Here is a 15,388-nt window from a genome sequence, read left to right on the forward strand (position 1 = left end):
TTAATTTCAAATCATCAATATACAACAAATGATTAAGCTTCGCCACAACAGTATTGTTATTTTTGATGCTAAAACCTGAGTCAGTGGAGTTTAGTAGCTGAGATAGTGGGTTCATCGCTAAACAGAACCAAAGAGGACTCAACGAGTCCCCCTGGAAAAGGCCCCGGTTAATTGGGATATCTTCAGTTTCGATGTTGTTTTCACCGGGTATTTGAAGGTGAATTTTAGTCTTCCACTCCGTCATTATATGCTTTAAAAAGGTCACTATATTATCATCGACTTTATATATTTTCAATATATCTATAAGCCATTCATGCGGTACTGAATCAAAGGCCTTCTTGTAGTCGATGAAGGCGGTGAAAAGTTTCCTTTTTTTGGTGTACGCCTGGTTGGAAATGACTAAGTCGATTATAAGTTGTTCTTTGCAGCCCATGGAACCCTTAGCACATCCCTTCTGTTGAGGCTCTATGATATTGTTTAGATAACATTGGTGGTAGATACGCTGGGCTACACAGGATGTGACTAATTTGTACAATGGAATTCAGTTTTCTATAGAAAGCCTTCTCTGCATTCTCAAAAAGTATATTGTCGCATTTACGGTTGTTACTAACTTTGTATCTCCTTAGGCGACCTGAATAAACGGATAGTTTTTGTTTTAATGTGTCTAGGCAGTGTTGAGCTGTGTTGTTTTCTGGATCATGTTGAGAGTGTCTTGGGAGTGTTCAGAATTATTTCTTCAGTTCTTTTAATTACTTTTCGACTTCTTACTCCTCGGATGTATTCTGTAATTTGTCCAATATCCCTGCGCAATAATTCAATTTTACTCAGCAGTCTTTTTTCCCAGGGTGCAATTCTGTTTTCAGTCCTTCCGATATTAGTTCCCCGTCATGTTGTGATCTTAATGCCCATAACATTAGCAGTAAAATTGCTGTTGCTGCACAATAAATCAGCATATGCAAATATTCTAATGTATGGGCTTCCACGATATAATCGGGTATGACTTCAGTGTTCATAATTTGTAACAGCGCACCTAGTTTCTTACAAGAGTTTATTTTTGGTAGCGGTGGTCTGCTAAGTGGGTTTGTACCATTAAACTCTTGTACGGCACCTGCCATTTCTCTTACCAGGCTATCGTGCAACTCGTTGTTGTCCTGCTGCGTATTAACAGGTTGAGTTTCTTGTATGATGGGCTCAGGAATCTGCTCATTAGGGATTTGATTATGGACTTGATCCACAACTAGCTCTTGGTTATGAATTTCCCGGTCGACTTCGCTTCTGATGGTATCGCGTCTAGCCTCTGGGATAAGATTATTTCTTATAATTATCCGATATGGATCTGCTATTCGCTGTTAAGATACTTGAATCTCTGGGTACTCCCTGAAAAATTCGACATACAGTTGTTGTCGATAGCCGATCGTTTCTCGACCGAGGTTCGTCACCTTGTAATAGAAACGCAAAATGTTTTCATTAATAGACACAGTCCATTTCATGCGCTGCCTCGGTCGTCCCGCTTGAGTGAGCGCCGGTTGATGTTCCAGCGCAGCACCTTCAGCGAGTGGAGCTCGTGTTGTTGTTTGGCTCATTTGTGGTTCTTCTTGTTGTTGGGCTGTAGCTGATTGTATGACAGGGGCCCGCCTCCCCAACACCCTGCCACCGTCGGCCCGCATGCTGTCACGTCCAGCGCCGGCTCCAGAAGTGCCCTGGCGATCCCCGGGCAGCGACCCTAAACATAAATTATTAAACTCCATTTTCATGGGTGTGCATTTTATACCTACTGCCAGGTGTCGGTTTTTGTGCCACGGCAGAAATCCCTGCTACCCTCCACCACTACCAAGTTATATATATTATTATTATATATATATTATTTTCGGGATTATTTTCAAAACGTTGTGAGTTGTTACACAGTGTCCCAATAAATGAACCGATTGATTATTTTTTATTTTTATTAGACGAAAATATTTTAAATGATATAGTTAATTTTACAAATGAGTACGCACTAGAAGTATTTTTTGCAAAAGCTGAAACTGAATCGTCTCGTATTTCGCGATGGAAAGATTTAACGGTGCCAGAATTTCTTAAGTTTATTGGGTTAATTCTACATACTGGAACTATAAAACTTAATAGATACCAAGATTATTGGAAAAAAGACAGGCTTTTTAATCTATTCTGCTTTTCAAGCCATATGAGTAGAGATCGGTTTCTACTTATTTTGCGTTGTTTACACTTCGTAAAAAATCCAGACTCTTCTGAACCAAAACCTGAAGATCGTTTGTACAAAATACGCGGTCTAATAGATTATTTTAACAAAAAAATGTGCGACGTATATTACCCCAGTAAAGAACTTTCGCTAGACGAATCTATGGTCCTTTGGCGAGGGCGGCTAGTTTTCCGCCAATATATTAAGAACAAAAGACACAAGTACGGTATAAAACTTTACATGCTAACGGAACCACACGGAATAGTTCTTAAATTTCTTGTTTATACCGGCCAGTTGGATGATATGGGAGGAAAAGGACACACAGAAAAAGTGGTGTTACACCTGCTAAAAGAAAAATTGAATAATGGACATTCAGTCTATATGGATAATTTCTATAATAGTTATTTATTAGCAAAAAAGTTATTAGCATCAGATACATATTGTACTGGGACGCTCCGATTGGATAGAAAAAATAATCCTGAATAGATAAAAAAAGCTAAACTTTCTAAGGGAGATACTATTGCAAAATATGCAGACGACGTAATGATTGCAAAATGGAGGGATAGAAGAGATGTGGCTTACATATCTACTGAACATTAAAACTGCTTAGAAAAAATTAAAACTAAAAGGGGAGCAGAAATATTAAAGCCTCGTCCAATTCTACAGTACAACAAGTTTATGAGTGGCATCGATCGTCAAGATCAAATGATAGCCTAATACCCAACTACTCATAAAACAATAAGGTGGTATTGTAGCGAGATTAAATAAAACGAGCGGTTCGAATTTATATAAATATATTTATTTATAATTTTACAGTTCGGTATTCTCTTATCAACTAAACTCTACTTCTAACATCGCGTCATATATATACCAAAAGTATTAAGTTCGAGAATATTCGGGAGTTGTCCCACCTCTAATTCGCCTACGTGACCTGTTGTTCTTTCTCTCACTCGATGGATCGCGAATGTTCTTGATGCCTTTTTAGAGTTGTAACCGTTATATGAGCCATGCCGAATACATGTTCGTAACAGTATAAAAAATTGGGAACATTTTCCCACAAAATTATCCGCAACCAATGCCTCGGGTACATTTATTAGAAAAAGATGCAAAAATTGTCACAAAAATAAAGTTAGAAAAGAAACATTTTTTCATTGTGAAAAGTGTATTTACAAACCTGGGTTCTGTATATCTGATTGTTTTGTTAAGTACCACAAAAATTTGTAAAGAGAAAGTTTTATTTTTGTGCTATACTAAGATATATATATATAAAACTAAACTCAAACTGTATATACATATATATATATATATATATATATATATATATATATATATATATATATATATATATATATATATATATATATATATTTTGTTTTGTTTCATATATTTTTATTTTTCCAAGTTGTTTTAAGAATTTTGTAAAGTTTTTTTACCGACTTTTAATTTTTGTGTAATACAAAGATTATATTTTTTTGTTCTTTGTTAGTTATTTTTGTTTGTTCGAGTTATTTTATGACTGTAGTTTAATTTACATTATTAATAATATATGTTTTGTTTATTTTGTAATACAAATAAATAATTTTAAAATGTTCCAATTTTTTTTTTTGGCTAAAATGTAAGTCACGGTGAAAGAGTAGAATTGAGTAAAAGATGTTAGGTTTGACCATCACCTACGACGTTTCATCGTTTTACTACTAAAATGTAAGTGTCGCTCATAGGCGACATGTCAATATTTACAGGTAAATCTTAAGATATATTTTTTTTACTAATTGTTTATTTATTCTCTTAAGTTAACATTATAAAAAACAGTTAAAATATACTTCAGTTCGGTAGTGGCGTATCCATTTCCAGATACGCAGCGAACGTGTTAAAGAAATAAATGGTAAGCCACTGAGATATATCAAATTTAAAATCATTATTAAATTCTTATAATTTGTGACAAAAATCTTTCTTCTTTTTGTTTCATATCGGGCGCCATTTTTATAAAAAATAAAATAAAACATCTTAACGCATATTTTTCCTTTCCTTAATCCATTCTCAAAACCTACCTAATGTAATAACATTGAACCAAAACAATAGCAGAAAGTACCACTAATAAAATTTAAAATAGTCGCAAAGCTACAAAAAATGACCCCCTGAATCGTGACACAAGATTTAACTCTTAGCCGCATTGGTGTATTCGTGCAAATATTCCTGGTGAAATTTATTTACTCATGCAAGAATTATTTTAGTTAAATTGACTAAAAATTTGTAGAGAAGTAGCTTTGGTCATGCTGATTAAAAAGTCTCATTGCTTAAACACTCAGAAATCAATTTTTTGCGAGTTTATAGAGTTTAAAAGTATCAATTTTTAGTCCATTTTTTAAAATCATGAATTTGGAAACGTGCCGTCCAACATGTTCAATATATGGCATCTGAATCTCAATAAACACTAATATGGTATCGAAATGACATTTCTTAATATTTCCCCGTCAGAAAAAGTTTCAGATCCTATATTCGTGTTTATTGAGATTCAGATGGCGTATATTGAATGAGTGGGACGGTACATTCCCAAATTCATGATTTTGAAAAATGGACTAAAAATCGTCACTTTGAAGCTCTATAACTCAAAAACAATTGGTGTCTGAGTCTAAGAACACTAAGAACTTTTGATCAGCTTGACCAAAGCTACATCTTCGCAAAGTTTCAGCCAATTTAACTGAAACCACTTTTACATAGGTAAATCAGAAATAAACCAGGAATACTCGTATTTGCACGAATATGACCAACCAATGAGGCTAAGAGTTGAATCTTGTGTCACGTTTCAGGGAGATCGTTTTAAACTTTTTTGTAACTTTGCGCCTATTTAAAATTTTATTAGTGGTACTTTCTGTTATTGTTCTGGTTTAATGTTATTGTATTAGATAGTTCTTGAGAATGTGTTAAAGAAATGAAAAATACACATTAAGATATTTTATTTTTTTTTTGTATAAAAACGGCACCTCAAATGAAAAAAAGAAACATTTTTTGTTTCACAAATTATACGAAGAATTTCAAAATGATTTTTAATTTGAAATAACTCGGTGGCGTACCATTTTTTGTTTTAAAAATATTGAGACTATTATCCGTATGTGCGCTAATAATGCATATAAAATTCTTCACTGTATGGAAAAAATGCTACTTCTTAAAACCCAGCAATTTTCGTTTGCATACCTTAACCGGTTTCAGAGCAATAAATAAAGCGTCAGTTTGTAAGAAAAATTTCAACGCCCCGTACCTCGGAAAACGAAGCATTTGCGGGCATATGTTTATATAGCAAACTTTCATTATTTTTTGATATAATTTTTGATATAAGTTTGTTATGCCTATTTACTAACACACTCTACAGATTGAACGAATTTAAGACGGAACATACGAAATCAATGTATTTCGGCTCAACTCCGCTCTAGGTGGTTGGCCAACAAAAGGTTGTCAAATAATTATATTATAAAAATCCAATACTTCAGCGGGCTGCTGGATTCTGAATTCATTCAAGAACAAGTCAAAACTCCACCCAAATAGGTTGCCTAGAATCACTGTGAAAACTAGACTAAACAAGCAGTTATTATGCTGTCAAACCACCTATGGCTTCCTTATAGTCCAAGAGATAGAGCCGAAATTTTGAACTGATGAGTAATATGACATTTCTCTATTAGAATATATTCATTGTAACTGGGTTAAGACTTTGCCTTACAGGCGGACGCCCCTCGTGGTACAGGGGGTGGCTATACAGGGATGAAGTTGTAATTTTTTTCGGAAAAATTAACGATCGATAATATGGCTGAAAATTTTCCAAAAAAATTTCCGTAAATGAAAATTTTCGTAATTTTTTGAGGTAAAATCTAATTTGTAGAATCCTTTCGATTTTTTGTAAGTTATACCATGATTTTTTTCCAAAAATTTTCAAACGATTTTTCCGATAAGAAAAAAAAATTTAGAAAAACTTTAAAAATTTCGTCATTTTTCTCACTCTCATTGATCTCATCACATTCATCATCTTCGTCACTTTCACTTTCAATAATATCACATTCATTATCTGCTTCATTTTCAATCACTACTTCTCGAACTGATTCTGGCATCTGAGGTCCACTAAACCATTTGAATTTATATGTTTCAAAGATTTGTATTTATATGTATAAAGAGATGTATTTAGCGCATGCGTCTAGAATTACTGATCTAAATGGAACGCGCATCATTATTATTTTAATATTTTAAAATAATAATGATGCAAAATTAATGTCCAATCAGAATTTGTAAAATTATAATTAACTAATGAAAAAAAATTCAATCAATTTGAAAGTTAAAAAAAATATTGAAAATATCTACAAAGTAAATTTCAAAACATAAAAAAATGATAATTCCACTATTAAATTGATTTTTATTAATAATTATTTGTAAAATGTTAAAGGAATTCTACAAATTGAATTTTACCTATTGATAAATAAAAATAATATATTTTGTATTTGATTATTAATGTAATAATAAATCAAATTTTTCTTATATCTGAACAACCATTATTTATGCAATATAAATTTAAAAACCTTTTTATTGTAATAAAAAATAAGTAAAATTACTATTTGTTATACCGAAAATATTCAATAGTTAACATTATAAAATTACTTTAATTTAATAAAATTACTTAACCGGTTTCATAATTAATTTTTATCAATCATCAGATAATTTCAATTGATTATTATATTGAAAATATTTTTTTTTGTTTTTCATTCTAATATCAAACATTTATTCAATTAAAAATTAATTCGTAAAATATTTATATTTAAGAAAAAAATGTGATTTGTAAAGTAAATATGACTTTAGTTTGAAAAAAAAACATTATCATAATATCATTTTAAAACTACAAAATATTCTATAAAAGATTCAGACGATGACGTAGAGTTTTATCAAATGTTTTAGAAACATTGTTTTATTACTGATCAGTTCAAAATTTCGGCCCTATCTCTCCGACTATTTGGCAAGCTCCTCTTTCCTTTATTTAAGCCTAAGCAGTCAGATGGATATTTTGAGCGGTGTTGCCAATCTCATTCCTCTAGATGTTTTTCAAATAAGGTGTTAACCATAAAATATTTACAGGAAAGAAAGGAAATAACTACAAACCATTAAGTTTATTTTTGTTATTAGTCTGTTGTAGTAGATTGGTAAATACAATGAAAAATATAGGCAAATATCCGATTTATTTAAAGATACGAAGAAGATATAACTCTCAAAAAGATCCGCAAATCGGATTATTACACGGCGATTGGCAACATTGACTGTGGGCGGCGCTATAGAATATGGTGCGTCCTAAAAGGAGACAGATAGTTGAACGATATTTTATACAATGTCCAAGTCCAATATCCAAGATATTTTTGTCCAAGTTTTATATTGGTCCATTATTTCAAATGCAGTTCAAACAGACATATATTAAATTGTATGTTCCGTTTTAAATTCGTCCAATCTGTATATTAGACAAATATGTATTATTCAAAGGGAAAAACCTACACTTTGAAGCTTGTAACTCAGAAACAATGGATTTCTGAATCTTGGGGCAATAAGAACATTTGATCAGCATGATAAAACCTGCAAAGTTTCAACCAATTTAACCACTTTTACATAAGAAAAGTGCCGGAGCCCTTTGTATTTTTATTTAGCAACTATGTGCTAATGTTATGCTAGTACAAAAATTATCGGTATATGTGGCATGTCCAACATCTAATAAATTATTAGCTAAACGAAACACAACACTATCCGAAACTCGACATATTTTCGGTCTTCATTTCTACAATAAATTTGTAGATCATAAGAAATATAAAATATTTAGTTGATTTTTTTTTAATGAGAAATTTATTAAACACTAACTAGTTATAATAAGATTATAACTCATTATTTAACTAACCTATACTAACGAATTATGTGGAGTTGCCCATTCTGTTCTACCAGAAGCAAATTTCGTCGAATGTCTGCCATGAAGTCCTGGACGGAATTCAGATCAATTTCCCTTATTTTTTCGTGCATTATTCTTTATCTTGGCTTCCCAGCCTCCATAATGCGATGAACAACATCTCTAGAAGAAAGGACGAAGAAACAGATTGTAAAGGCAAAACGTTCTTGCCCTACATATCGGGGGTAACGGACAGAATTGGGCGAATACTTAAGAAAACCGACGTAAAGACCATTTTTAAGCCTACAAAGAAAATCAAGGACTGTTTAAGATGGGTGAAAGACAAACGCGACCCATTAGCAACGGCCAGCGTATATCGAATACCATGGACATGTGGAATGGTATATGTGGGAACCACGCAAAGACACACAAACACAAGGATAAATGAACATAAAAGCCATTGTCGTTTAGGACATATCGACAAATCTGCCGTTGCCGAACACGCTTTGGGAAGCGGAGAACATCGAATACTGTTTGAAGAAACGCAGATGCTGGACAAAACTTCACAGTACTACCCACGGTTGTATCGGGAAGCGAATAATTTTAATCGGATAGAGAGGGACTGAAAATTAACAAGACATGGATACCAATATTAAAATCCACAAACACCCTTCCCGCCAAACACGAAGAAAGAAAAGCTACTACAAACAACGACAAGCCCCTTCAAGCCGAAACCAGTGGAGGGGAGGCGAGTGGGAAATATAAATATTGCCTCCGTAGTACAACGCAGCGTCATTTTCAGGTTACAAGTGAAGCAGTAACATCTCCAGAAGATGCCAATCACTAGTTTTGGCGAAACGTCGAGAACTACTCTCAGAAGACAACGGCCTAACAGCCCTTGTTAACAAACAGTTTAACAAGTTAGACGATGGCCGTGAAAACCTAACGCAGTTTATCAGAAAAACTTTTGTTTCCAAAGGCAAGTTAATATTAGTCAATAAATTTTGTGCCAAAACTTTTAGGACATACATTACCAGCTTTTCCAAAAGGGGTGATAGTTTATATAGTAGAAGTTCTTTGTCGCGTTTTTCATTATAACTAAAGTGCAAATTGGCAAGTAATAATTTAAAACGATTACGCGACATAAGACACTTTACTGTAAAAATTCATATAATGGAATTTTTGTACCAGTAAGCACACAACTTTGGTAATCTTTGCAATCCCATCCACACTGGAATGGCGATAAATGTCTTTATTTCTTCAGTATTTTGTACCAGTATTCAGTATTATCCACCCACTTATGAGTTCTAGTTTTTGGACCGTGACCACCTATATTCAACTTTTGATGTGCATATCGACTGGTTTCTTACACAATGTACTCTATAATATCGTCATTCACACATAAATGAAAATACTCGACGGGTTTTTACCATACATCTCAAGAAATCCTTTGAGATCTTTGATCCGAGTTTTCACTGAATTTATTATTTTCAAGTTCTGATCATCTTAAAAGAATCAAAGTAGTTTAAGCTACATATTTTTTAAAAAATAATGAGCTGTGACTGGGCACAACTTAACAAAAATAATATTTATGACAGTAAGGAAAGCTCACAACTTGATTGGACATATGTATATTATGCTTACCCTTGCCTTTTTCAACTTCCGCTTCGACTTCTTTCTTCAATTGGTCCACTATGCCATCCCATTGCGATTGCAATTCCATTAACCGTTCCATTTTCGGATCATTGAACTTTTCTTTGGCTTCTTTCAGTAAATTTTTGTGTTTGTTTAGTTCCTCTTTCATTGAGGACAAAGACAACTAGAAAGTAAAATTGACTAATTATAAAACCAATTACCGTATAAATAATACCAAGGCAAGTTTTTTTTACTAGTTACCTTTCTCGTGAATGATAAATCAATACAAAATTATAGAAAAAATACATTTGTTCCTCAAAGTAGTCACTTCATTTTAATACACTCTGTATAACTTTGCTTTAAAGTAAAACACGACGAGACTTACTTACTTTACGAGAAAAGTAAAGTATAAAAAGTCAGTGATACTTTTCAATGTAATTCATACATGTCTCTTGTATAGCTTTATTTACTTGTACTTTCTCAGTCACTTATTTTTTCTGTTTAACAGCAAAAAGTAGTTGAAGTTACCATCGTAAAAGAGAAGACCTACAACCGGGTTGTCTCTGATCGCACAGACACTAAACTTCCATCGTTCCAGAAAATCACATACTATTGATTAATTTTGATTCGTCACACCATATATAATATTCTTCAAAAATTCATTATCTTCTTGACATTTTATCGATACAAATTCTATTCTTTCATTATATTCTGTTTCCTTTAAACTTTGAACTGTGGTGTAAGAATAGGGATGAATTTTTTGTTTATTTTTTAATTTGCCGAAGAACGTAATGATGCTTCGAAATAAGGAGCATAGTAATCAAGAACATTAATTGTAGGATCATTATTATCAACAGTAGGCTTCGCTTTATTAACTTTGTTTTAAAAGAACAACAATGTTGTTAAATTTTTAAGTAACCTCTTCACAGTGTCACGGGTAGTTCGTGGTCGATCTGGATATATTTTAACAAATAAAGCACATGTTCTAGTAATAACTCTGTTACATTCTCCATGTATTAAAAGTAAATTTAATCATTCTTCATTGTTTAATTCTAAACTAACCATTTCTATCACTTGGCAAAAAAGTGCCAATAACCAGAAATAATGATAATTAAGATCTACATCATACACGGCCTGCTAGAATAAAACAATATATAACTTATCTTTAACATTAACGAAATATTATCTCCAAAAGTATTAACTTTAGGTATATGGAACCTTAATACTATTTAAAAGACAACTGATTAATTTTTTATTAAAATTATAAAATAGTGGGTGTTTCATTTAGAATTATTGACTTACTTTGGTTTTAAGTTTAAAGAAATGGTGTATCATTTGTGAACACCCTGTATTTGGAAATTCGATTTCGATGTAAATTCCTGAAATAACGTTACTTACTCCTTGTGTGAAAAGTTTTAAAGGCATTATGATTGTAAATGGATGAGATATTAACTGTGAAAAGTTTGTCTCTATCTGTTCATATTTTTTAAATTATTTATCTTTTTCAAAAATTTTAACAGATATTACATATTTTTTAAATTATTTATCTTTTTCAAAAATTTTAAGTTTTGAGCTGTGGTACCTTTTACAAATTTTATCTAGAATTTCTCGCAGAATCTAAAAATGCAATAATATACTAAACTACTCTCAATAAACTACTCTAAATTTTGAACCGACAGGGCTTTTTTTGAGAAATGTCTTGACCTCAAGTAATGACGTCTCTCTATATTAGTACAAGTATAGTATAAATTGCTAGAAACCGATTTTAAAAGAATTAAATTTATGCCACAACAAATTTTCAATAAGAAGCGACCACAGATTAATCCGAGCTAAGATACTATTAAATGTTAAATTAGAAAGAACGAAGATGATCCTAAAAACTAGAAAACAGAAAAGATTCCCCCAGAAAGCAACGACCTGTGTATACTAACGAGACATATACAAAACTTGCAAGATGAAATAGAAGATGTAGATCAAGCAAATGATGGCATAATGAAGGCTCTAAAAGAAACATAAAGGGAGTGCTGCTCGACCGTTCTGACCCATAAAGAAAAACTAAGCCAAAATACCAAAGAGCAAATAGGTAAAAGAAGATAGTTGACGGAAAAATACGGCTCCAACTAGACAACAATGGAGAAATTAAATAAAGATATCCACCGGTCAATCCGAAAAGACGTAAGAGAAAACAATACAAGAGAAATAACTAAAATAATTCAAGAAAACAAAGGTTTAAAAGTTTGAGGCGAAATACAAACAACATAGGTAACAAAAATATGTACAAAATAAAAAACATTACTACTGATAGAACCAAAATCCTTGAGGTTGTCGAATTCTTTTATCGCGAAATAAATGAGCATCGACGAAAGGCAAGATCAGCCCCTGCCCAAAATCACAAACCAGAGATCAGAATTAATACCAGAAATAACTCCATACGAAATCAAAACGGCACTTTTAGAAATAAAAAAATAACAAATCCCCTGGCGATGATGGAGTAGTGATCCAAGCGATCAAACTAGGGGGAAATAAAATTATCCAGGCTTTGGCCAAGCTTTTCACCGAATGCACCTACCAAGGAAAAACTCATACTAAATGGAATAATGCAGGCATTACTTTATTATACAAGCAAGGAGATATAACAAATTTAAAAAACTACCGTCCTATCAGTTTCCTTTAACACATATATAAACTTTTCATAAAAATTATTAAAAAAAAGAGTGGACGTTAAATTAGACTTCTATCAGTCTAAAGAACAAGATGGATTTAGATCGGGATACAGCACTAACGACTACTTACTAGTGATAAAGAACCTAATAGAGAAGTCTGCAGAATACAACAAACCATTGGCACTGATATTTGTCGACTACGAGAAACCATTAGATACCATAAGCCATCAGAAAATGTTAAAAGCATTGGCAGAATGCCGAATAGACCATCGCTATACTAACATAATCTAATATACTATCTGACTTATCTGAACAAGAAACAAATAAATTCTGTATACTGCGAGGAGTACGGCAAGGAAACACAGTCTCGCCAAACTATTCACGACGCTTTTAGAACATACTTGTAAGAAGGCACATCTGAACGAGCATGGTATCAACATAAATGGAGAGAAGCTAAGTCATTTGAGATTTGTAGATGACATCGTGCTTATGGCCGATCGTATGGATGATGCAATAATAATATTTGAAAAATTATAGAGGTCGGGCTAAAGATTAATATGAACAAGACGCAAATAATGACTAATCTGGTGCTAAATCGAAATATTGCTGTTGGTGGAAGGGATATTGTGCAGACTACATCGTATAAGTACCTAGGACATGAAATTTTGTTGGGCAGAGATAACCAGACATATGAGCTCCCACGTCGCCTAGGATTAGCCTGGGCAGCGTTTGGTAAATCGCTATCGAAAAAATGGAATTGGACAGGACACGTCGCCAGATTATCAGATAACCGATAAACAAAACGTATTTTAGAGTGGAGACCAAGGCAAGAAGCAATACGTAGCAGAGGGCATAATTAAATAACTGGATGCAAGCCGCCCAAGAGAGAGACAGATGGAAAGAGCTGAGGGAAACCTATGTTCAGCAGTGGACGCATACAGGTTGATGATGATGATGATTTATGAGACACAAAAAAAAACATTTTTCAAACAAGAAATTGTTTAAAATGTCTAAGTTTTATTTATTGATTTGGTGATACATAAGGATACTTACATTGGCACTAAATGCGTTGCAGGATAAGAAAGTGGTAACACAATTTATAGCAAACTTTCTGGCCATAGAGCCTTTGTCACACAAATGCTCTACAGCTTTTTCCAGAACTTTCAATTGGTACTTCAAAGGTATGGCCATTTCTCTTTGCATTCGAGCCCATTGTTGGAAAACCTAAAATTAATTTTTATATTATACCAATCAATAAGAATATAATAACTATTATAATAGTAGTATAAAACATGTAGATTATTTTTATAATATGTTGACAATTATGTAACAATTCCTAAATTACTTATACTTAAAAGACTGCGTTTTCAATCTGTTAACTTAAATTAAGTGAAGTAGTTTTATAAATTTCTAAATTAGCTAGATCTAAGTATGTTATATTTAGTATAAAATTTCCTTTCTTATATATTACTTGAATAAAATTACAACCAAAATAAAAACAATGGAAAATACATACCCTTGATCTGACTAAAACTGCATTATCTTCAGTGTGCTCCAAAATCATTTCAAGTAGCTCATCTCTAAATTCTTTTTGCTCATCACTTAGTTCGTTGCTTGTCAAATTACTAAGTATGACTTCCACTATGACCATTATTACAGAGATTCTAAGACTAGCAGGCTAAAAATAGAATATTTTTCTGAAGCTATTGTCTTCATATTGTGGCATCTTAAAGTAATTACCTTAATTTATAAATTATCCTTGTAGTGAACTGTCAAATTTTTTATTAAATATTATACAACCATTTGCAAATAAAAATGACACATTTTTAAAGAAATACACAACATTTTTTAAATAAATTATCGAATATTGAATTTAATTCAAATAATATTTTAGTAAGTTTTGACATAAATATTAGATAAGACTTTAAATATAATCAAAACAAAATTAGAGAATGATGATACATTGGTAACTATATATCAGCTATAATCGAGTTATTGACATTATATACTGATAATAGCTATTTTCAACTAAATAATGAATTTTATAAACAAAATTTTGGTCTAGCAGTGCGCTCTAGTTTATCTCCATTATCAGCCGATATATTTATGGAAGATTTTGAAACAAATATTATTTTTAAACAAAATTTAAAACCCACAGTATGGTGGAGATATATGTAGATGATGTATTCTCAATAGGGCCTTATGGATCAGAGTTGTTGGACACATTCCTGAATGATATAAACGATAAAGAAGAGACAATAACATTTACGACGAAAAAGGAATATAATAACACACTACCTTTATAAACATAAGACTTTCCCTTGTGAATGTGATCAGTTTTATTGAGGTGAAACATGAAGGCCATTAAATGTTAGAATAAGTGGGTTCAAGTGGGTGAATAACATAGGGTTCAATATAATTCAAATATAGTCCTAAAAGAAACAGAAGTAAAGAAAAAGTAGAAGTCTATGTAGTAGTAGAAGTATAGAAAAATCAAAGAAGCGGCTCTAATTAGGCTAAATTAGACCAATTAGGTCGCAAATTCCTCCGGAGAATTTTACTGTTATCATGGCTAGTGGTTGTCTTTTTAAAAATGAATCACATGCTATGATTTCTTCTGACAGATAGTCTCAAGTTAAAGTTAATTTCATGTAATCTTGGCAATAACTTTTTAAAGTAGTCTACTTTAAAATGTATCTAAGTGTCAATATAAATGAGTCAGACAAAATTAAATTATTAGAAGAATTTTTCACCAAACAACAAAAAACTAAATTTGTTTAATTTATTAACTTTTGTATTTTGAGAACAATTTCCGAACTTACGTCCAATTGTGGCTAATTCCCATTAAAAAAGTAAAAATAGAATATGACAAATCATTGGTTGCTAGATATACACTGCTACACAAAAACAGGAAAAAACAAATCAGAATATAAAATATTACTAAAGATTTCATACATTGTAATTTGCATTATAACAGTGTTGAGATTCTGATTAATA

At 32.1% G+C, this 15,388-nt stretch overlaps 1 protein-coding gene across 2 annotated transcripts in view; it reads right to left on the minus strand.

The window, feature by feature from the left end:
• Cap-D2 (CAP-D2 condensin subunit) overlaps positions 1-15,388 on the minus strand; it is a 329,802-nt gene that overhangs the window by 262,964 nt on the left and 51,450 nt on the right. The window contains exons 5-7 of one of the 2 annotated variants that reach the window (XM_072526074.1): positions 13,908-14,069; positions 13,445-13,615; positions 9,744-9,912 (exon numbers count right to left, since the gene is read on the minus strand). In XM_072526074.1, the coding sequence (XP_072382175.1) occupies positions 9,744-9,912; positions 13,445-13,615; positions 13,908-14,069 (502 nt within the window). Of the gene's footprint in view, positions 1-9,737; positions 9,913-13,444; positions 13,616-13,907; positions 14,070-15,388 lie in introns of both variants that reach the window. The other variant, XM_072526073.1, reaches the window with a different exon arrangement.

Source organism: Diabrotica undecimpunctata, chromosome 3, assembly GCF_040954645.1.
Source record: "Diabrotica undecimpunctata isolate CICGRU chromosome 3, icDiaUnde3, whole genome shotgun sequence".
NCBI classification, from domain to species: domain Eukaryota; kingdom Metazoa; phylum Arthropoda; class Insecta; order Coleoptera; family Chrysomelidae; genus Diabrotica; species Diabrotica undecimpunctata.